The 26,041-nt window shown below is 32.1% G+C and overlaps 1 protein-coding gene across 1 annotated transcript; it reads left to right on the forward strand.

Annotated features, from left to right (window-relative positions):
- Positions 1–1,672: 1,672 nt before the first annotated feature.
- On the forward strand, positions 1,673–26,041 carry LOC107438662 (uncharacterized). Its single transcript, XM_043049740.3, has 6 exons — positions 1,673–1,892; positions 7,058–7,113; positions 17,868–17,969; positions 21,289–21,336; positions 24,412–24,465; positions 25,879–26,041. Exons 1-6 carry the CDS (start codon positions 1,679–1,681, stop codon positions 25,927–25,929), a joined length of 525 nt encoding a protein of 174 aa, XP_042905674.2. The 5' UTR covers positions 1,673–1,678; the 3' UTR covers positions 25,930–26,041.

The following is a 26,041-nucleotide window of genomic DNA, read 5'->3' on the forward strand; positions in this document are numbered from 1 at the left end:
CTTCAATAATTTAGACTCCACTCTAAAACAACCTAAAATAAATTAATAAAGTTGAAAAAAAAATTTTCAGTATAGTTCATGAGTCTATTATCTATAACTAGGAGGCTCCGCCCCCTGCTCGCTAACGCTCGCCAACCCCCGAGAATTGCTACGCAATCCTGTGTAGTTCACGCCGTGAACCATGGCTCGCTGTGCTTGCTCGCCAATGAACACAATGTTCTAGCACAAAGACATAGTATATTATCATCAGACATAGTATTTTATAATCAAAGACATAGCATTGTACTTATGTAGAAGAATTCTATCTTATTGGCTTATAAAAAAGTAGATTAACTATTTAGATTGTACATGGTGAAAAAATCAAAACGTTAGCTAAATGAGAAACATATTAGCGAAATAAATTATCAAATATTGCAGTTACTCACCTAAATTCAACTAAATGTGTATAATAAATTAGTTAATGCTAGAAATTCTGCAAGTTTTAGAAAAAAAAATTTATTATTTAAAAATATAAACTTTAAAGCCTAACTTTTCCTTGTGAGATAATAACCCTCAAAAAGTCTTTCATTTTCAAGAACACAAAAATTTGTTTTATCGCCAAATGAAATATTTTTTGGTGATCAGCATTATTGAAATCAATTTCTATATTAATTAACATTTGTGATAAAGTACTTAACATTTTAGAACAAAATAAGGATGTCTTACATACAATAAATTAAAATGCATGGCTGTTAGCATTACCCGAGAAATACCATGTGGAGGTCGCCATGCTGCATTTCTAATCGGGGAGTTTTGATTTTGATACTTACCCTTGACTACTGCCAATACTTAATATTGCACTTGATCTCTGCAATCTATGTCTTCCATAACATTCCTCAACACTTTCGTGGGCGCTTCGAACACGTTTCATTATGTTTAAAAGCCCTAGCAGCTTCACTAATATTCTGCATTTTAAAGCGTGAGAATTCAATGCATAAATAAACGCGAAATATAAAAAAATTCAATGCATTCAATACAAACACTTAGACGTTTTTTAGACGTTTAGGTAGCTCCCAGTAGAAAAATATCAATTCAACAGCGGCCTTTTAAAGCATTCTCACTTAAATTAATTAATTAATTCCTAATTGAGTTTAAATTAAGTATTATCATGTTTTTAGGGCATGAATCTGATTTGAACAACCTGATAATGCTCACTCTGGTTATTTTTTCCGTTTTTAAAAGCGCTATATGTTGAGCCACCTCATGTGACATTTGCCATGTGACATTTTTAGCAGCAATCATTGGTCAATTTTCTAACGTTGCCATTCGGGAAGTTGTAATGAGGCTTTTTTTTGGTGCCGTGTAAGAGAAATATATATATAGATTTTAGCGTGATAAGTTAGGGGGAAAATATCCGATCTAAGTCTAACAAAAGGAAGAAAGAGAGATAAATAAGGAAAATTCTATTTAAAAATTTATCACGTTATCAGAATAAATTGTTCACTAAGCATCGAAAATTCTTTACATTGTATTACATTGCAACAATTAAAAAAGCTGTACAAATGAAAAAATGGAAACAAGTCTTTGTTTCCATACTAGGAAAATGGGGACCATTTATTTACGTTACTTCTGTTAACCGTATTATTTGTTAGGATAATTGAACAAAAGAAATATTGCCTTCAACTTAATTTCAAGCAGTATGATTGCAACGCACGAAATACTTAATTGCGTTTACTATTTAATAGGGCTGTCATTTCAACGGATACCTTATCTTACTGATACAGAAATCAAAGACCAAAACTCCTGTAAAATGTTTTCTGTCAAGGAAATATTAATAATTTTTTCTTGCTTTGCATTTGGGATAACGCAAGAATATCTTCAGCCATGTTGGATTTGGGCCTTATGTGAAGCAGGTACTTTATTTGCTTATACTTTACATTACGTTCAACCAAAAAAAACAATTATTCCTTTGATGAAATTGTCAACACTTGAGAATTTTCCCCAGTCATACTTAAATGTGGTGAATTGAATGTTGTCTAAAAAATGCAAAATTACACGACATTCTAAAAAAGATTCTGAATTTTAATCAAAAACTTAAAAATACCTAGAAAATTAAATGTCGTTTATAAATTTTTCTCACTCAATTGTAGAAACGTTAATAACACAACAACGATTTTAATTTTTTTAAGATTGCTATAAATTATGCGAAATTAAATAAATGTTGGTCGAGAAGCATCATATAAGTCTGAATAAAAATCAGAATTTAATTTGTTGTCAAATTCAAAGAGTAAATTCTTAGCAAAGTAATTTTTTCATCTTAGTTTAATTTGACATTTTCTTAAAGTATGTTATGATTTTTTTCCCTGGTTTTACGTAAAATAATTAAATTTTTTTATCTGTTTAAATTGGTTTGCGAGTGCAGATGTTGTTGTATCTTAGATTGTTTCATGTTTATAACTTTTGCATAAGTTCAGGGTCTGACATCTGTGATTTATTAAAAGGGTCTTTTCCCGATCTGAAATTATTTCCAGTTCTTAAAAATTTGTTCAACATTATGAGTTTAAGTCAAGAATAGAGTACAACTGTAACATCATGCTGCGCAGTAAGGAGCAGCAAAGAGGTAAATTCATCACAGTTATAAAGATGGTTGCCAAAAGTGACAACTAAATGTATGTTACTTGAAAAGATTTTGATTAACTATACTTCATTAAAAATAAATTAATTTCAATTATGATTCTAAATTTATAAAAAGAAACACGAAATATTTAAAATATATTAGTTCGTTCCTCTATCTCTCTTATACCTCTTTCGTTTAACGTAGTTTTGAGATGTCTCACTTGTTCATATACATTGCTTAACTTAAGTACATGATATCACTTACTTTCTTATTCTCAATAGTTTATCTTATTCTACTCTGTTTGTCTAAAAGCTGTCTAACCGGAACTTTAATCTTCTCTGCTGAGAAGTCTCTACACGAAAGTTTAACATGAATTATTTTACATTGAGGTTAGGTACATCATATTAACTTGAATAGTTTGAGATTGATTTTGTAGCAATCTTAGCAGTTCCTACTATAAAGTCTAATAAAATCAATGTAAAGAGTTGCTTAACATTTATCTTAGGCATATAATATTAACATGAATAATTTCAGGTGTGGGTCATTCTCACTGAAAAGGTATAAACAGACTAAAAAATTTTCTTAAATTAAAGTAGTTAAAAAAGTGATAAAAATTACATAAATGCCTTTATTTATCTTTGTTATAAGCCCTTATAATAATTGTCAAGTTTTCTATTTTATTTTTTACACGATTTAAAATATTTTAAATTCTGCCTTGTCCACGGAGGAGATGTAATAGTCGACGGAGGAGACATTTTATGTTATAACATGTCAATGAAGATTAATTCATTAAATATTGGGTACAACTGATATGAGTTTAACATTAATAGGTAAATAATGAAATATTTAATTTATTCGAGATAGATACTTCTGAATAATTTTGCTGCTATGAAAGGAAACATCCATTTTTAACCTAGGTGTACAATTTTTTAAGTAACTCTTACTGAATATTAATAAATTAAAATGTAAAGACTATTGAAATAAAAATTCAGACTCCACATGAAAGTTGAGTGTTAAGGGTACTCTTATATGAACATTTTATGCAAGTTAAACATACTGTCATCCAAATAACGTTTTTGTTCTTTCTCTTTTCTTCTTGTTATTGCTTCTTTTTTCCCTGGGCACAAACGGCTTGCTCTATCAATTTCTAGAAATTTAAGTACATTTAATCACGATTTTTCTGTTGAATCTTTTTCTGATACAATTTTAGCTCTGATACAAGTTTCTTGCTCTTTTTTTTTACTTTCTTTAAGCAATATAGGGTTTTCTTTTAATATATGTTTAGCTTGTCTCATGCTAAGTTCTTTCTGTTCCCTTCTCTTTTGCATTTGAACATTTGATTGCTTTCTTTTTTGCCGTTTTGGTTTTGCCCTTTTTTTCCTAAACTTTGAAGAGAAAAAAAATTTTAAACATCACAGAAATTATTTAGAAAAATTGCCAATATTTACTTCTCCAAAAAGAAAAAGTTAAACTTAATTGATTTCCTTTAAAAATACAAACAAATTAACACATTTGTTCCAGTTTAAAAAATATCAATTAAAATAATATAGTTTTTTAATTATTCAAATTGAATAATAGTTATCTAACACATTGTCTCTTCCATTGACTGTGTCTTCTCCACCGTGGACTTGTTATGTCCACGGAGGAGACAAAAACTAGTTCTTGAATTTTACTGATTTTTAATTTTAAAGTTACATAAATGGGGCAGATCTTTATATTAAATATACTATTTTTGCAATCTAAAATTCATCTATCAAAAATAAAATAATTTTCTCTTACCTTCTTTATGATGTCCACGGAGTATACGGTGAGAACTTTGCCAAACCCCAGTTGAGCACAACAATCCAAAACTGACACAACTGATAGTAACTGATACAAAAACAACTGATAGTAAATATTAGAAAATGGAATGTTTCCTTTCCCAGCAGCTGTCTTATATGGATTTCGCATATGCTACCCTTTATTGCATATTTACCGAACTATATTAATTGTCCATGGAGGGAGATTTCATTTTTGATGGACAAAGTTTACTAGTCATTTATTTTATATAAAAAAATATATTTTTTAAATATTAAATAAAAAGTTAATATAAACATTTAACTAGGTAAAACTACAAAAATCATTAAAATAACATTTAAATAGCTTAACAGCCATTTAAAATTATTTTGTGTCACAGACGTAGGGACGTCCACGGAGGGGATTTTGAAGCTATGTTTATTGAAAATTAAGAATGAAGTATTAAATACATTTAGCAGTAATGCAAATGATTTGTTAGTTAGAACTTTACGAAAAATGATGAAGAAAAATATTAAGATATCTGCTGTATTTCCTAATATTTATTACTAAGGGACTTAAAAAATCTCCTTTTTGTGAGAATGACTCATGGATTCTTTAGCAGTCTTAGCAGTTTCCACTTGAAAGTCTATCATGAATTATTTAACATTGTGGTAAGGTACATAATATTACCATGAATAGTCTGAGATTGATTCTGCCGCAATCTTAGCAGTTTCTACTATAAAGACTAATATGAGTTGCTTAACATTGATCTTAGGCATATAATATTAACATGAACAGTTTCAGAATGATTCTTTAGCAGACATAGCAGTTTCTACACGAAAGTCTAACATAAATTATTTAGCATTGAGGTTAGGCACATAAGATTAGCATGAATAGTTTCAGATAGATTCTGCAGCAGTCTTAGCTTCTACTAAAAAATTTGACATGAGTCGTTTAACATGAATCACTTAATGATCTTAACATGAATGATCTCAGGCTTGTATTATTAGCATGAATAGTTTCAGATTGATTTATCTTATTGTTGTCAGCAAGTAACGAAACATTTTATTGTAATAGGCAATAAATTCAATGTGCGAAGCCCAAAAGTTTATAGATTAAAAATATTAAGTTTTGGATGAGGTACAAGATATGCTACTTCACTTTAAGAAAATAGTTCCATGTAACAAATGAAAATCCCGACCGTACTGGCATTTCATTATAAAATATCCAGAACTTTTATTTCAAGAGTCAAATGTGCTTTATCATGTTGAAATATAACTCAACGTGAAGAATTTTATAAGTCAACTTCATAAAAATTTCCTCTGATTTGGAATTATTAAGTAGAAGCAATAAATGTTATGCTTCTAACGAGGAAATTCTCTGAGGTTCTCAAGTATTAAGAGGGCACCATACCACGGGAGAAAAATATTCCTCGTAAATTCTCTTTCACCCCCATAACTTATTTAAACTTCAGAGTATAGAATAAGTGAGTTCAGACAAACCTAGAGTAAGCCGTGAAGTTTCAAATACTGAAAAGAAATTTTTAAATTATCAAAATGGAGATAAATTATAAGAAGGTAGCTAAGGATTTCGGAATGGAGAAGTTCTCTTCCAATAATCGATTTGCATTTTGATATTTCGAATTTTTATTTAAATAATTGAAACTTCATTGCTTACTCTAAGTTTGCTCTCTCTCTCTCTCGTGGTATGGCGTCCTCGTAGGGACTGTTTCGTTCATCTTTAATCGAAATGAACCCATATGCTCGGTAATTATCAAATGTGTTTTTTTTTGTTCTTTTCTTAATCCCTGTACACTTCTCTAAACACCGTACAAGTATCTAAGTAGAGCCGAGATAGCCTGATTGGTAGAACGCTGGGCTGATGTTCATCAGAACGGAAGTTCGAATCCCATCAACCGAAGAAGTCCCGTGTATTAAATTATAAGTGGTGCACATTGAATCTATCGGGGTCACAAAGTCATCCTAGCCCCCATAACAAATCAATACCACTGGGGGGTACTGAATTCGAAATTGATAGTTCTCTGGTTTAGATGGAAATTACAATTTGTGAATGACTGAATGGAGTATGATTGGGTCATTCCTGTAAACGTCCTGCGACGTGTGAGTGGATGAATTCGTATTCGAATGGAATATTTTGTTCGCCAACGATAGCGCCACTGAAAAACACAAGAAACGCACCCACTGCTTTAAAAATTTGCTAGATTTCAAGTAGGCTTACTGATTGGCAAGTGTCGTTAGTAACAACAAGTATCTAAGTCTTATAGTTGCTGCTCAGTAAAACAAAATGTGACATTAAGTTAAACACCGAAACGCATCAAAAACATAACAGTCTTACGAGTTTTTTATATAGAGAAATATATTGTTCAATTGTTATTTCTTTTCAGTTAAAATTATTTTTTTACCCTATCCTTTATTACATTGTTACAACCCTTTTTCTTGGGGCATCTAATTGAGGATTTTTCCTAGAACTCCCACAAACCTCCTGCATGCCACAGAATAGACTATACTTTTATAATTTTTGATACAATTTTTCGAAAGTTACAAAGTTACGTAAGATCTTAAATAATCATCCTGTTAAATGCTTTTGCAAAGTAATTCATACACTCTCTTATGGAAAATATTTGTAGAATAAAAAACTTTTTAAATTTTAAAAACTCTTTAATAGATGTTGAATTCCGAGAACAAGTACTCAACTGCTATGTTCCTGTATTCACGGAAAAAGTAAGTTCCTTAATTATTTTATTTATTTAAATTTAGGCTTAAAACAATTCAAATAAAAGACTCGCAAGCAATATAATTCCGTTCGTTTAATCATTGCAATTTACCCTATAAATGACCAAATTCTCTCTTTTTTTTATGCTGTTCTGTTCATGAATATTAAATGACATGAAATCAATATAAATATAATTTTTAATTTTGTTTAAAAGGGTTAAAAATATCCATGAAATGTATGCAGAGTATAGAAGATACAGTGATAATCAATCATTACAGAAGTTACAAACTTGAAGTAGAAATAAGTATTGGGCTCATCATAATGTTTGCATAATATTTGGGACATTATGCACAGCAGCTCAAAGCCGGAAACTTCATCGTACGCCCCAAATCACCCTCCCTAATATGAACTGGCTGTTGGTGCAAGTTTGAGGCAATACTTTTACTTATCTAAATTAGCAAAATTTTGTGTTAAATTTACGCTTTCTTGCCAAGCTCGACGCGTCTGTCTCTCTAGAGCAGTGTTTCCCAAACTTATGACTTCAGTGTACCCTTTCTAAATTTTTCGTAACGCTGTGTACCACTCATAAAAAATGAATATATTTTTTTAAAAAATATCTTTATTTTTACTATAAAAAAATTACACCAAAGTTAAAAATCACAACTCGTTGTTGACACCACTAATTATTAACTGTTAACTCTGCAAAAAATAGCCAATAGAAAAATACGTCATCGTAAATTTTCATGGCTAGCTTTGTTTTTAAGTAAACATTTTTGAAATTTTCGTTTGCTGCAAGAGAACGCGTACCCCGGTTGAACCGTTCCCGTACCCCTGGGGGTACGCGTACCACACTTTGGGAAACACTGCTCTAGAGCATTAAAGGATGATACAGCATCCATCTTCAAGTTCATTTGCATGCAATTTTGGACCATAAGGTTAGTGTGCTTTAATGTGGCATGAGTTTGTCCCATTTAGGTCAAACTTGATATTTGTTTGGATATATTCACTAAAACTAGATGAAATATTACGAATTTAGTTCTAAACAAATTTTTATTGCTGAAATTGACTTTTTATCTGTAACCTAAGCAAAGATATGTCACTGTGACATTTAGCGCATTGTTTTATTGGATATATTTACTAAAACTAGATGAAGTATTACGACTACAGTTCTAAACAAGTTTTTCCTGTTGAAATTGACTTTTTATCTGTAACCTAAGCAAAGATTTGTCACTGTGACATTTAGGGCATTTTCGTCGCATTTATGGTAACAAGCCATTAGATGCGACACTCACGGTACCTGAATGAGACAGTGTATTTTTACAACGTTTTTAGTTACTTGCATTTGCGTCTGTAGCAGTAAAATCTTACTATCGAAATTTCGATTCATACAAATTCAAATTGCTTCAGGATGAATGCATGCAGCATTTATCGTCAGTTTATCACAGAATGGAGTTTATCGTCGATCAAGATTCCGATCATTTTAAATATATCTAGAATACTTAAAATACAACTGGAGCTCTTGTTTGGATGACTATTCAAGTTTTCCTTGTTTTTTTGGAAATATCACGATATTATCGTTGATAGGCATTTATCGTCAATCAGAACAATAACAGCTATAAAATTAAAACTTTATAATTCCGTGTGGGGTACGAATAAAAATTTTAATGATTTCCTTATCACTAAAAACAAAATTTATTGTCATTTTATCACAAAATTGAGTATATCATCTGTCAAAATTCCGAGCATTTTAAGACTAGCTAGAGTACTCTACTCTGGGGGACTTTGAATGTTCCCTTTTTTATTTTGAGCGATACGCGCAGAACTTATCACTATATTATTGTCGATATGAATTTACCATCAACCACACCTTCGACCACTCTGGAATTACAACTTTAAAATGTTAATTGAAACAGTGTCTTGGATGATATTACAAGTTTTAATCGTTTTCTTATCGGGAAAAACAGAAATTTTTTGACATATTATTTGGATAATATATAGTCAAGTGAAATTCCAACCAATTTTTTTAATTTCTTATTTATAACTCTAACGCGAATTAAAATTGTCACTGCACCTCCAAGCTTGACATAAATGTAAGTTTCAAATATTTCTTAACAGTAACATCAATGCATATATATATATATATATATATATATATATATATATATATATATATATATATATATATATATATATATATATATATATATATATATATATATATATATATATATATATATATATATATATATATATATATATATATATATATATATATATATATATATATATATGCATTGATGCACATGCACATACATACAAATATTGAAAGACATAAATACCTATATGTTATTTATTCTCACAGTGCATGCAAACTCGGTGGTCTGACATAAGTGTTAAGTACTAACACACACATTACATATATACATTACTCCTAAGCACATGTATTTATATTTTTGTCTTGTAGTACTGGAATTCACGCTGTAATTGAATATTTTAGTTACTTGTAGTCATGACTATTTGCAATTGTTAGGTTATAATAGCTAATCTTAATTTTTTGTCATCATATATTTTGATAGCGAGCAATCATGATTACATGTAATTATTATAACTTATTATCACATCTTCTGATTGATTGCAATCAATGATAACATGTTATCGTATATATTTATCTAATGTAACCGTGATTAGCCATAATCGTTTCGTGTTCTGACTACATTTAATCACTCCTTTTAATCGTAGATAATGATTACTTGCAATCGTAATTACTTGCAAATGCGATTGCAATATTGATTACAAAGTAGTACGTATATGTAAACAATTAAAGATGACACTGATTGCTGTAATCCACACCTAACTCTAGAAAGGTTGCAAAAATATATTGTCGCATTTAAGAACTTCAAACAGTCGGGATTAGGGTCAAAGGTTGTAAATTGGACAGTCATTTTACAAGCCCTCTAAATTTAATGGAAGTGTTCTTTTTCCATATTTTCTTAAAATAGATTAAAAAGATGGTAAAGTAGCGCTGCGCGCAAAGTCATAAGATTTGTGACCTCTATTCGGGGTCAGTGACCACTATTCTGGGGACAAACGTCTCATTTAGCTCATGAAATTAAGTGATGAAGTTCAACAAGAAATTACTCATTAAAAATGATTTAAATGTAGGGAAATGAATTCTCCAAAAATGCAAAATTTTCATTCTATCGTATTTACGAATGAACCTTCAATTAAGATTTAAAGTGACTGAACGTACTCACATTCAGGCAACGTTCAAAAAAATTACAATTCAAATAAAATTAAAGTAATTTAAAGCATCCGTTTGAATACAAACAAACATCCAGCACATGATAAGGAGGTGGCTTTATTGGCTAACGATATTTCTCATCATGAGTCACCATGCAAATCACAATCCTTGTGGTACCTTCCCCCATACTCCAAGTTTGCAAACGCCGTGTTAAATAACTCTATACGATGCTATGAAAAATTCCAGAAAATGGAAAATCTAAACATGCGTAATATTTCGAGTAGTAAAAAAGTACGTATTAATGATAACTAGAAATTAAATTCCAGATGTAAATTGAAATATAAAAGAAGCGGCAATAGTTCTAACCTGTAAAAATATTTTTATTTTTTAATTGATTTGAATGCAAAATTTATTAAACCTATGGTTTAAGAATTTTACATATTTCATCATCTTATGGAGGATAAGAAGTCTTATAAATAATTTATTCCTATTCTGTTTGGTTATGAAGCATTTAAGAGAACAGATTACTAATATTTATGTGATAACTGTTTTCGGTTGAAATAGACATATTGAATAAACTCCAAAATAAAATTTTATAACTTTTATTACAAAATAGGAAAACACAAAATTAACAAAAGATCTTAGGCAGACAACCTTCAGGGCTAAAGAGAATCGAAGGACTAGTTCATTCCGCTCCTAGAGCTGAAGCTACGATTTCTCTTCTCATGATGTCACTGTATACACAGATCTCGGAGATCGCTAGCAGGGATATTATAACTTTGCATTTTTCTCTCTGTAAAACTAAGTTAGACTTTTTCTGGTTATTAGATTTCAAATTTTACATAATTAACACATTATTTCCGTTCATAAACAGAGTTCAAAGAAACTTTCTTGGCCATTATATTAAAAAAATACCATTTTAAACTTATAAAAATATTTTACTAGTTGGCGAAAATGACACTATAAATACTTTATTTTAAAAAGTTCAGTTTTAACTTTGATTATTAAGAGAAGCATAAATCGACACTTTTTTATCTACATAATCTTTGATAACTAAAAGTTGGGTTAAATTTGGAATCCCGAATTTGAAATATGCCATTAATAGCAATTTGTTCATTCTTAAACATTAGGAAACATCAACCTTAAACGCTAATTACTGAAACAAAATAATAATTTAGGTTCATAATGATATTTGAAATTTTACAATTGCTTATAGATATTTAAATTTAAGATAATATAATTTATAGATATTTAATTTTAAGAGAATATAATTTAAAAAAATCATAAATATTTAGAATTACTACATTAAAAAATATGCTATGAAATTAGGAGAATTTTAACTATATACTATATAGTTTATTTAAACATTTTATTTACGCTTTAATTTTCCTTGACTTTATTCATTTTTAATTTTTTCGCCTGCCTTTCTTTTTGAAGTAATGAAGCGGTTTCCATTTAGAAGGTGAAATTCTACAAAAGATTTTAACGATAGAATAAACGTATTTCTGTTTTATATTAACTGTGTCATTTCGTTCGCAATTCGTTGAATCAAAACTTTACATAGTTGTTCATTTACTTTAGGGAACACGTGGAAAATTATATTTTTTCTTTTTGTGTTTATATCATAATTTTTGCAAGTTGTATCGCTCAAACTGGCATTTTATTAATAGTTAAAATTTTTGTAAATTCACTGCAATAAACTGAGGAAAATCATTTTATGAAACAACAAATGTCTTGGAATATGTCACAGAAAGGAATGCTCCAATATTAGTTAGAGCTAGTTAGACCGAACGCTTCGTTCTTGAAGTAAAAGTGCATGCTTCGAGCCACAGTGACGTCACTAAAGAAAATCGGAGGTTTGGTGCGGCAAGAGTTTCTTCAAAGGAGTGAACCAGCCCTTCTATTCTCTTTTGCCCTGGCCAACCTTACTCGTTGCTGGTCAGAACAAGACTAACTCATTTTAGGAAGGAGGCAACTCTAAAAAAGCAATGCAAGAGCAGTGCCATCTCTGAATTAACACAAATAATAGACAAAATGATAAATTCTGATAACACAATTTATAATTGTGGGCAGTAATTACAGAGAAACTGACGGATAGAATTTTTCTGAAAATATGAATTTGAAAATGTATTATCTATATATATATATTTCTCTTACACGGCACCAAAAAAAAGCCTCATTACAACTCCCAGAATGGCAACGTTAGAAAATCGACCAATGATTGCTGCTAAAAATGTCACATGCCAAAACTAGCTCAGGTGGGTCAACATATAGCGCTTTTAAAAACGGAAACAATAACCAGAGTGAGCATTATCAGGTTGTTCAGTTCAGATTCATGTCCTAAAAATATGATAATATTTAATTTAAACTCAATTAGGAATTAATTAATTAATTGAAGTGAGAATGCCTTAAAAGGCCGCTGTTGAATTGATATTTTTCTACTGGGAGCTACCTAAACGTCTAAAAAACGTCTAAGTGTTTGTATTGAATGCATTGAATTTTTTTATATTTCGCTTTTATTTATGTATTGAATTTTCACGCTTTAAAATGCAGAATGTTAGTGAAGCTGCTAGGGTTTTTAAACGTAATGAAAGAAAACGTGTTCGAAGTGCCCAAGAAAGTGTTGAGGAATGTTATGGAAGACGTAGATTGCAGAGATCAAGTGCAATAATAATTTTTCAAGATGTAACAGTAGATGCCGAAGAGTATAATATTGGTGTGTCTGACAATTTTAGATTTTTGGCACTCCAAGCATGAACGTGTCCAGCTCGCTATGTCTTTTTGCATACTAGGCCACACAAAACGTTGTTGTATAAGTTTCCTTGAAGCCTTGATGACAGGATGTGAAAGACGATTTAATTGACTAAAAATGGCATGTCGAAACCCAGGGGGAACATATGGTCGAATTCTCGAATCCTGAACGTCACAATAAAGTGATTTTCCAGGTGTTAGCTGCATAGGCTGCAAGTTGAGATTGTTGGTAGTTTTGTTTTTCAAGAGGGTCTGTAGTTCGGTGTCCTGATATTGTTCATCTGCAAGGGCAGCAAAGTCAATTGGCGAAGGAATGGCTAATTCTTCGATGCGAGACAAGGTGTCTGCTACGATATTTTGTGAACCCTCCACATAACGGATATCTGTTGAAAATTGGCGTATGAAGTCTAGGTGTCTCATTTGACGAGGGGAGGCTTTATCTGAACGCTGTTGAAAAGCATAGGTTAATGGTTTGTGATCAGTGAAAATCATAAAAACGCGTCCTTCCAGCATATGTCGAAAATGCTTTACAGCTTCATAAATTCCTAATAATTCGCGATCGTAAGTGCTGTATCTGGTTTGGGCTGGTGAGAGTTTTTTAGAAAAATATGAAAGTGGTCTCCATGATTTTTGATCTTTCTGTTGTAAAACTGCTCCTATACCTGTTGTCGATGCGTCAACGTAGAGTGATAATGGTTTAGATGCTGATGGATATTGCAAATTAGTTGCCGGAATTAAATCATTTTTACATTTTTGGAAAGCATCGTGTGATTCTGTGGTCCAGGTTATAACACGTTTGTCATTTTTCTTGCTTCCAACCAAAAAAGAATTTAGAGGTGCTTGTATGGTCGCGGCATGAGGTAGGAAACGTCGGTAAAAATTGAGCATGGCACGAAATCTTCTTAAGTCCTTTACTGTAGATGGTTCGGGCATATCGCGGATAGCGGTGACTCTATCTGAAAGGGGTCGAACGCCATCAGCGGAAATTTCATGACCAAGAAAGGATACTTTTTGTTGGCCAAAAACGCATTTGGAAGGATTGAGACTGACTCCGTAACTCTGAAACCGTTCAAAAATAGTTCTTAAATGAGATAAGTGTTCTTGTTCTGAAGAGGAAGCGATTAAGACGTCATCAAAATAAGGCACACAAAAGTCCAGGCCGATTAACACCTGATTCATGAAGCGTTGGAACGTTTGAGCGGCATTGCATAAGCCGAAAGTCATGACTGGAAACTCAAATAGTCCGAAAGGCGTTATAACCGCAGTCTTAGGAACATCAGCTGGATTAACGGGTACTTGGTGGTACGCCCGCTCAAGATCAATAGTTGTAAAAATAGTTTTTCCCTCTAAGACTTGCATACAGTCTTGAATGTGCGGGACTGGGTAACGATCAGGAATTGTAGCTGCATTTAGCCGGCGATAATCCCCGCACTGGCGCCAGTTACCATTTCGTTTCCGAACTAGATGGAGCGGACTGGCCCATGAACTTTTCGATGGGCGGCAAATTCCCTGTTCCATCATGTATTGAAATTCATCTTTGGCGGCTTTGAGCTTGTCTGGAGGTAAACGTCTTGGTTTAGAACCAATTGGGGGTCCGGTAGTTTCAATATAATGTAGTACATCGTGTTTGGGTTGTGAATTACCCATAACTGGGCGCGTGATTGTAGGAAATTCTCTGAGAAGTTGATGCCATGGAGAAGTATCGGAAATCAGTTTAATGTTTAAATCTTGACTATTGCGAATTTCTCCCGGGTAAGATAAGTTCGTTGAAGAATCTACTAAACGGCGATTTTTAAGATCAACAAGCAAAGAAAATTTTTGCAAGAAGTCAGCGCCAATAATTGGACTTGAAACGGAGGCGATAATGAATGGCCACTGCAATTTGCGGCGCAATCCTAAGTCAACAGATATCAGGCGTTCACCAAAAGTTTGTATAGGAGTTCCATTTGCTGCGTAAAGTTGTAATTTGGTTTGGCGCTTTGCTCATGAAAATGTGGTGGAACGACAGAAACATCAGCCCCGGTGTCTACAAGAAATTTTAAACCGGAATTCTTATCGATGACAAAAAGGCGTGCAATATTTCGGCCGCTGTCGTTCACGACTTTTAGCGACGGCCCATCTCGTTTCCCTGGTTGTTATAACGACACGGTTGGCGGCATTTGTTTGCCTTTTCTCCAAAATTGTGATGGTAAAAACAAATACCCGGAGGAGGGCTTTCATAACGTTTCCTTGATGGGCTACGACGTGCATATCGACCACGTGATGGAGAGCGATGGCGCCGAAAAGTTTCAGCTTGAATGGCAACTAATTGAGAGACCTGTTTGGACAATTCATTAATTTGAGCCTGTAACACCTCAATACCTTGATCAGAAGTCTGAACTGCATGTATTTGCATTGGCATGACCAGCTCGTGTATTTTATCAGCGATTTCGGGCAGTTTCGTAAGAGGCTCACTACTGGCAGCTAAAATGGCTTGCATGTTTGATGGGAGTCTATTCATCCATAATGTTTTAAGAATATTGTCCGTTAAGTTGCCGGCGGATAAGTCTGACATTTTAGACAACAATTGAGAAGGCCTCATATCACCCAGCTATAAATCTTGCAATAGTTGCTTGGTTTTAACTGTTTCGGATTCTGAATAAACAGAAATTAATTTTTCTTTTAAAGATTTGTATTTTTCCATCGCCGGTGGACTAATGATAGTTTCGCGAACTGATTGAAGTACTTCTGATTCTAAAGCGGAGATCGCTGTATAAAATTGAGTTTCGTCAGCAGTAATGTGACTCAATTTAAATTGCGCATCCAGTTGAATGAACCATAGCGATGGGTCTTGGCGACAAAATGACGGAGGCTTAACTGCAACTCGCGCCAATTGTGAAGAAGCATTGTTGTCAACCATTTTAGATCAGTCAAATATACTCAATAACAAAGAAAAATAATCAATATACGTATATAGCGACACAGCTTCTTGGTACTTTAAATCAGAGAAATTGGCGACTCAAATTCTACACACTATACATAGATCCGATAAAATTCTGACAGAAATATGTTGACTTACCAGAAAGTGGCAAAACACTTTAAATCAAAGGTAAAATGTCTTACTTGAATTTCATCACACTTGACAACTTATTGTTGCTCAGGCTTTTGCACATAAACTCCATATTCGTACAACATTGCAGGTTGTGATTCGTAATAAATCCGAGGTCACCAGTTTGTGGAGGAAATAAGTAGACTCGCTTCTTATTATAAAATATAATATATTAACAGCTTTGAATGATAACAATAACGTACATATTAAAAACAGGAGAATTATATAGCAGCAGCAGAAAGAAAACATTAGTATTCTTTTTATTTGTGTTCCTCGTTGCTATGGGATACGAGACTGGCAGCGTTGAGTTGTAGTAGGCAGGTCACCACAATTGGCTCAATGACGGAACAATGTAGCTACTGTAATGCTTACTTCTGGGCCAAAGAAAGAAATTCTTCTGGCAAATATACGAAATGCTGCCACGATGGAAAAATTAATTTGCCTACACTAATGGACATTCCCGAGTTGCTGCAAAAATTATCAAGTGATAATTCGATTGAGGCACAAAATTATCGAAATCATATCCGGGAATATAATTCTGCTCTTGCTTTTGCATCATTTGGAGCACACATAAAGCCACCTCCTGGAAATGGACCGTATTGTTTTCGGATTCATGGTCAAATTTATCATATGGTGTCACCTTTGTATAGCAATGATCAAAATAATGCTGGATACTGGCAGCTGTATATTTTTGATTCAACTGAAGCTACCAACAGACGCATTGAAAACAATACTGGATGTTTACGCTCTGTAATGGAATGGTAAAATGTTATGTACTTTATCACAAATGTTAATTAATATAGAAATTGATTTCAATAATGCTGATCACCATAAAATATTTCATTTGGCGCTTAAACAAATTTTTGTGTTCTTGAAAATGAAAGACTTTTTGAGGGTTATTATCTCACAAGGAAAAGTTAGGGTTTAAATTTTTTATTTTTAAATAATAAAATTTTTTTCTAAAACTTTGAGAATTTCTACCATTAACTAATTTATTATACACATTTAGTTGAATTTAGGTGAGTAACTGCAATATTTGATAATTTATTTTGCTGATAAGTTTCTCATTTAGCTAATGTTTTGATTTTTTCACCATGTACAATCTAAATAGCTAATATACTTTTTTAAAGGCCAATAAGAACATTGATAGAATTCTTCTACATAAGTACAATACTAAGTCTTTGATGATAAAATACTACGTCTTTGATGATAATATACTATGTCGTTGTGCTAGAACATTGTGTTCATTGGCGAGCGAGTGCAGCGAGCCATGGTTCACGGCGTGAACCACATAGGATTGCGTAGCAATTCTCGGGGTCTGGCGAGCGTTAGAGAGCAGGGGGCGGAGCCTCCTTGTATATGTTTAATATCCTTGATATATAACTACAAATATGTTATCAATATAAATTCACTGTACTTTGTATTTAAATTAAAAATTTACTCTGAATATTTAAATCGAACTGAAAAATGTGAAGAACAGAAATTGACATTTTACTGAGATTTTAATCATAATATTTCAGATATATAATAAATTTATTATGATTAAAATGTGCAATTGGATGGTTTTAACACTTTAAAATAATTGTCATGCGAAGAATTGATTAAGTAAATGCAAGGAACACAAACGTTACACTTTCAGGAGAACCTTTTATTAACCACAATCTCATCAAATTTATTTTCAGGACGTAAGTGAAGTTGCCCGAAGAATTGTAATATATAAAATTCAATCAACAAACATGACTGATGGGGCTAAAGAATTTTGCGACTTAGACACAGAACTTCGGGTAAGTAGAATTATAAACAAAATATTAAGACATATATATAGCTTCACAGTTTGAAACTTCACAAAATTTAACAAAAATGTGTCAAAATAGCTCAGAAACATATAATAGTCGAATTCGAAAGTTCCATTCATTCAAAATTGAAACATGCCTGAGAAAAATGCATAGTCTTAAAAAAAATGTGAAAAGAGAAATGAATGGTGTTTGTTGACTGACGGCATTACTTGAACCAAGTACATACAAGTTCGTACTAGGATGATCTATGCACCAGAGTTATACACCTAGTCAATGGAGTATTAGTGAGATTTATATAGACACATCATAGCATGCAAATTTCTGATTTTGACAGTACAAAGGGTTGCAATTTTGAAAATCTAATCCCGACAGCTTTCAGGAGATCGGTGATTATAATTTTATGTTTTGTTTTTCTCGCTATAACTTATAAACTTTTCACTGAATGGAATGTATCTCATTTGGTGTCATTGCTATACAAAGCTTCTTAATACTCACTGGGACGGAGTTTACACCCATGGTGCATCCTGCTGACTATTCGGAAATCTTTTTCTCAATTTATGCGGACAGCTGACAAGCCTCTCTTCCTCCACATAATATGCTGTTTCAATTTTGAGCGCATCAGGTTATCAGTTTCGACTACAGCTATTTTGACACATCTTTGCTTAATTTTAAGAAACTCCTTTTTTACACTGCAAAATATAAAATACTGTGATCGGGTGCATTACAGTAGAAGTGTAGCGGCTTATCGACAAACCAGCATACAATGGTGCTTCTTTTCATATGTTAATTTGCCTCCGTAAAGACGCAAAATTATTTCACAAAATATTTGCCATAACAATATAAAGATACATTATGCTTAAATGAAGAATTTAATGCAAAACAATCTAGTACTCAGTCGAAATTGAACATGAAAACATGAAAAATTGTTAAATGACAAAATTGGAGAACTTTTTTGTCATTTTTATAGTTATTCCACAAAAAATTTACCTTTTCTCGATAAAAAAATTCATATTGTATATAAAAATATAATTTATAACAGTAGTATATGAACGACGATTCATGCGCTAGAATTTGTGCCAGGGTTGGCCTTTATATACTACTTGAAACTAACAAACACTTTTGTTACATAAAGAGGAAAACCACCGAAGCCTTCCATGGTTAACCCGACGGCAAGGAAACTCAATGCTAGTCCAGTTCGTCGAGTATATCGAATCCAGTTTAAGTCACTCGTTGAGGATTTGATCGCGCAAATCCACCAAATTGCGAGGATGCTGATTTTGGCGTTTTATTCGTTGTTCCAACATGACCCACAAATTTTCAATAGGGTTCAAGTCAGGTGATTTTGAAGGCCAGTCGAGATGTAATTGAGTGTCTGAGTGTTTATAAAACCAATCATATTTTACTCCAGACTGATGAACTTTGCTGTTGTCATTTTGAAAAATAGGGGTATCGACAGCATACTCTTCACGAAGATATTGTCTGGAAGGCTATACTTGATCATCCAGAATGTTCAAATAAGCATATTGGTTCATTTTTGTGGCCACTTCAGTGATTGACCCAATCCATAATAAGAAAAACAGACCCAAAGCTTGACAGACCCACCTCCGAGTAGAACCTGACCTTGCACACAGTCAGTATAAAATGCTTCATCTGTTCCTCTGTGCACTCGATTACGTGCGTCATTTTAATAAAGGCAAAAACGTGATTTTTCAGATCATATTTTATTACGCTAGTCAGCAGCAGTCCTCGATCGGTGACTTCTAGCCCACTGAAGTCGCACAGCTTTATGTGCTTGAGTTCAGCAACTTCATTCACCGCATGACCATAGGCACGGCTAAACACAATTGCCCCTTTTTGCAACACTCACTGTCACATCCTTACACTTACCCATATTTACACACAATTTCCGCTAAAAACAAAAATATCTCACTAATGGCTTCTTACCTTTGATCACACTGAGTCAGTGCGCACACAGTTGAGCACGTCACTTGACCACTACGTCATCTTACGAAACCTAACGATTAGTCGGTGTTTGCTCACTAAGGTGACTAATTTTTTGTCAGGTAAGCTTACTGTGACAATGCAGTGGTACAAGGACGAGATACTTGCAGCCTATGTGAGATTTTTCCATTTGGCATATGAGTCAAATTTCATATTTATAGATTATAACGCCCATAAACAGAGAGCTCAGTCAACGGACGAATACCTCCAATCGGAGAATGATCAGCTATTGGAGTGGCCTGTAATGTCCCCTGACCTTAATCACATCAAACACGAATGGGACACCCTTGGAAGCTCAATTGCAGTTCGAAGACCTTCTCCAGCAACCCTGGATGAGCTCGAGGTTGCTTGGTGCAAGAGTGAAGGCTGTTGTAACAATGATTGATAAAAAAACAGCGTTAAACAGTATGAAACGCAGATGCGAGAGTTATGTATCTGTTAAAGGAGATGATACATCCTATTAGACATGTTTTTCTCTGGTTGAAAGAGTGTCGGTCAGGTGCTGTGCTAGACAAGTGACCAATTTTCTTATTTAGGGTGCAAGTTGCGCCCCTTTTTGTTTTCCCATGTATTAGTCTAATAAATTATGATATCTGACCCAGTTCGGTTTTATTTGCTTTGGTAATTTTTTTTATTGCAAAAAAAACATTTGACCCTTTAATTGTTCTCACCAGTGTATGTTCATTAAAAAAAGGAACTTAGGGGACATGCAAAGTTTATGCGTCTTGCAAATTGATTCTGATTTTTGGGCAGGTGGACATATAGATCTCATCATACTAAGGATTTTCTGGAATGTGAAAATATTGAACGTAGAGATATGTATAGAACGGATCACTGTACCTAAATCTGATAGCAAACGTTTGGGACTTCCTTGACAGATAAGCTGCTGCCATGAGTCCTATTACACTGTCCTTACTGTTATAGTTGAAACAAGAGTTACATCATATTTTTCTTGAAAAAGGGCATCATCTACGGAAAGTTCGAGTAGGAACCTCTAAAGCCTAGAAGTCACGAGAGAGTATACATTCCTTTCTGGAAAGTATTTTTAAAATATATTGTTGACAATTTTTTTTATAAAATTGGGAAATACTATTTTTATGCAAAACAGCATTTCTGCCAAGTTTGTTACTTAGTTTTAAATTATGGTTGCGTAGCTTGTTTCTACTATTACAGATCAGTTGTTAATGCTCAATGCATATTTGTTGTCTCATATCATAAGCTATTTGTTCTTGAAGTTAATATGTTTTACGCTTGAGCACGATTTAACGTTCTTAAGCATATCATGATGAAAAGATTTTATTTTTAGGAAACTCTTTCAATTGAATGTGGAAGAAGTGTACTCGATTATTATTCAGTAAGGCATACATTTTTACTTGTTCCTTCTAACATAATATCAATATAACATAATATAATATGCTCCAAAACATAATATATTATGCTCGATCTGATCAACTTCATGTAATCTAATTGATGAGTAAATATTGAAAGGCTAATATTTAAGTAATTAAAATTGAATAGTTAAATATTCTAACTATATAATTTTCAGAGATTCTATGGTTTAGCACAATTTTGAACAGATTAAATTAATAGTGAAGTGTATGGCTTCATTAAATGAATATTTTAAACATATTCGGAAAAGTATTTTAAACATATTAAGTATCATTAAAAATATGAAGGTCGAAAAATTATCTAAAAATGTAGGGAATAATATTATTAATACCTTCATGTGATTTATATAAGCAATGAAAACTTAACGCTTTTGCTCAATTCTAAAGTACTCGTGCTCTTTTGCCACAGTTTTTAAAAACATCAGGTAGTGTTGCCACGAAGTTAAAACAACAGCATATAAAAATATAAAATTCAAATTAGAAAAATTTTTTATGCAATTTAAAAATAATTATGGATAATTTTCTAAAAACTTAAACTCGATACATTTAAGTATTTACTTCTAACAATGAACATAATAAAATAATTATATAGGTAATGCTCTTAATAAAAATTTTAAAATCTTTATTAAAAAATTATCCAAACACATTCACTAAAAGCAATGATTGTGAAACTCGCGGTTTCAAAAGGAGTAAATTCAGGAAGAAAAAATTATGCAAATGTTTATGAGTTTGAATACTATTCAAAGATTCTATAACTATGCATTAAAATCCATTATTTCGAAACTCTCTATGTTGTAATTAAAGAGAGTAGAATCAGGTAAATACAAGTATACAAACACCTATGAATTTTAAGGTTGTATTACGGGGACCGGAAAGTAATGTCGTTTCGGTGAAATAAATACTCGTTCGTCTTAAAAACCAATTCATTTTTTCGATCCATTTCGATTCATTTTCGATCCGGCATTGAAAGGTTCTTGCTAACTAGAGTGAATACATTATTGATTAACAATAAAATCTTGATTACAAATATCAAATGCACCAAAGTGACATTACTTTCCGGTCCCCTTAATACAAAGAATTTATAAATATATAATAAAAGAAATAATTGTGACATACCCTGTATAGTTATTTGACTGAAGTTAGAAAAAATTGTAAAACCCCCCATAACATTTAAGGTATCGTAGAACATTATCGTAGAACATATCGTAGAACAGTGTATCTACAATTCTACTGAATAGCTAATGCTAAATTTAGGAGATCAATTATAGGACGCGAGAGTTCAGTTAAAAAGACATTTGCAACAAAAATAAATAAATAAGAGATAAAATTAATAAATAATGGAAAAATAAATGAATGCAGTATAATTGTGTTAGTGATTGTTATACACGACAAATTAAAAAAAATTCTTGAAAAAGTTTTTTAACGTAATTATTATTCTTCAAAGAAAAAAGAAGAAATTACTCAATGGCTCAAAAGTTTTAAACGAGAATGATTAATTCATTCATTATTTCTATGTAAGGTCGGTAAATAACATCGCTTTTTAATTGAGCAGATAAATAAATGAAAGATATAAGTAACATTCTCTTTAAAAAAAAAAAAAAAAAAAAAAAAAAAAACTACGATTTATGAGTAGAATCTTGTATTTTAGTATTTTTAGTATTTTTCTCGTATTTTTAACTCCATAGTATTTATTTAATTTCGAATATCCAAGAGGATGAAAAATCCAAGTGAAAGTTTCTGGGGGTTATGGAAAAGAAGAATGATGTAAGTGCATTTGGCAACAAAAAGTCGACGAAAATTTAAACATCAAGAATGCTTAAGCAAAAATGCCAAGTGAACATCTTATGTAAATGTTAGGAATTAGCAGATTTCCCCAATTGGAAGCTTCTGCACAAAATAAAAAAGCAAGGAGTAGTCTTCTTTTCTTACTGTCAATGTAAAGCAAACTGAAACGTTTTTTTTCTTTTTTTTATAACCAACAGCTGACTGATTTTTAGTTTACTGCTACTAATGTTCAACTTCATATCCTTGTAATTTTGAACCCAATCCAGAAGACAAGGCAACTGCTGGATCAAGTATTGGGAGAAATTTGCCTTCGTCGATGACATTTTGATGCAAATAACCCGCATTTGCGTAACAAGGAGAGGAAAATCTCAAAGACCTCAAACGGTCGAAGAACTCCCACGTCAGCACTGTGGCCCGTGCGAGACGGGTATGGAATTCGAATAAACCAGCCATCGCCGTGATCCGAACCCGATTCACCCCATTGGGAAGAGAGTGCTCTATTCCCTGAGCCACCTGTAAGTTTGTTTTATAACCGTCGTTGAACAGCCGGCACAATTTTATGGGTTCACGACTACTAATGTTCAACTGCGTAACCTTCTAATTTTGAACCCAATCCAGAGGACAAGGGAACTCCTGGATCGAGTATTGGGAGAAATTTGCCTTCGTGGAGGACTTTTTGATGGAGCTAACCCGCATTTGCGTTGCATGGAGAGGAAGTCCACGAGAACCTCCCGCGGTTAGCCTGACGGCATGGGGACTCTAACCCATGATCCGTCTACCACTGACGATATTTCACAACAGCACTGTAGGCGGTGCAAGCCGGATGCGGAATTCGTATCGACTGGGATTCGAACCAGGTTCGCCGCATTGGAAGGCGAACGCTCTATCCCCTGAGCCATCGCGGCTAAAAAAATATATAATAAAAAATAAAATTAAAAAAATTTTGTTTTGTGAAATTTATTAAATTGACATTTAGATCATTCTCCTCTGACTTTTAATTATATCTTTCCGTTAAGTGCAAACTTATTTATCCACGAACTCAAAAATATTAGTTTATTTCTCCCTAACTACATAAAGATTTACTTCAGGATTTCGATATTACCAACTAAGATTTTTTAAGCTGTTTTTCTTCCATAGCAAGTTATAAAGTATAATGTCAAATATTTGATGCATCTTAAACTTTTTAGCAAAACTACTTTTTAATATCATTCCCTCAACAGCCTGTTTTTATTTAATTATTTATTTATTTTATTTAGGTAACCTGTGCTAACCCTTTGCATGCTGACTGTGATCGTTTTAATAAAATAATGGTAATTTTTTTTCAGTTTTTGTCTTTTTAAAGGGGATTTTGATTTCCTGTCATAAAATGATATGTATTTAAAGGGTGGCATTTTTTAGGCTAGTGTGGAATATATCAATTTATGAGTTTCTACAATATATCGGGAATAATGCATAATTAGAATAATTCTATTAAAAAATAGAAATATTTTCTTCAAATATCTTGAAGAGACATTAAAAGTTCAGACAATTGTACGTCTAAAGAACAAACAATAAACTTCAATGTGTAGTAAATTCTATAGTTGAATCCTGAAAATTAGTTCTATAGCCTACAACTTACAGTACAAATATTTTGCGGAAAAAAAAATTTTTTTATGAAGGTTTTAGTATGAGAAAAATATTTTTTTAAATCTGGAGTAAGTAAACGTTCGTTAAGATTCCAATTAAAGAGTCACAAAAAATTAAGAAAAATACAAAATAAAGCATAAAAAGGTATACAAAAAGTGAGAAGGGGAAATGTATGCAAATATTTTGAAAAATGATTAAAAAATATTTTCATAGCTTAGTTGCTAGATTATAAAATATGATATTGAATCGTAAAATAGAAAGCAGTAGGGTATATTTGTAAAGCGCACACACACTGAAGTTAAGAATCGTGTTTAATTTGTAAGAATAATAAAAATATACCAGACAAATACAAATAATTTGTCTATTATAATAATTATAATTATAATGAAAGGTTTTTTAAATTTCATTCGAGACCAGAACGTTTTGCCTTGTCATTAGGCGTGTTGCAACAAAAGATGTTACACTTGCCGCAATGTTTAGCAAAAACATAAATTTCAAAATAACGACAATTATAAGTAAGTCATTTTGCTAACTTCATAGAAGTGAAATATAATAGAGCGTACACATCATGATAATTTTTGCTCTCATAATGACTGTAAGGTGAATCGAGGGAAAGTATTTTCAACCTTCCGTTTCCCTTTGTTATTTCAATGGAAGAAACTCAATGCTACAATTGTAAAGCCAAATGTTTCAAAATAAGATTTATTTTTGGGCAGCATTTAGTTGCACAGAATTTTTTTAAAGAACTTTATGCGCATCACAGTAAGTTAATTTATAATATTTTATATATTATAATATATATATATATATATATATATATATATATATATATATATATATATATATATATATATATATATATATATATATATATATATATATATATATATATATATATATATATATATATATATATATATATATATATATATATATATATATGTCTGGAATAGTGGAAACTGATAAACTGATAATAATAAGATAATAATAGAGTGAAATAAGTGACTTTCTATATGTAGCATAAAACGTGTCCAATTGAGGATTTGAAAATTTTGGGTTTTTCTGGACTTAATAATCAGTTACAATTTTTATTTTAGAACTGCCACTTGAATCTGGCGGATGAATATCATAGAAATGGCTATTGCTAAAGTTTGTCAAGATTGCTGATTTCAGTAATCAAAAACCATCATAAAGACGTATTGGCACTTATTCTTTTTCTGTTTTAAAACATTGATGGACAAAATAAAACTTATTTTAATG

Source organism: Parasteatoda tepidariorum, chromosome 8, assembly GCF_982258835.1.
Source record: "Parasteatoda tepidariorum strain Cologne lab strain chromosome 8, Ptep-v5.0, whole genome shotgun sequence".
Taxonomy (NCBI): Eukaryota; Metazoa; Arthropoda; class Arachnida; order Araneae; family Theridiidae; genus Parasteatoda; species Parasteatoda tepidariorum.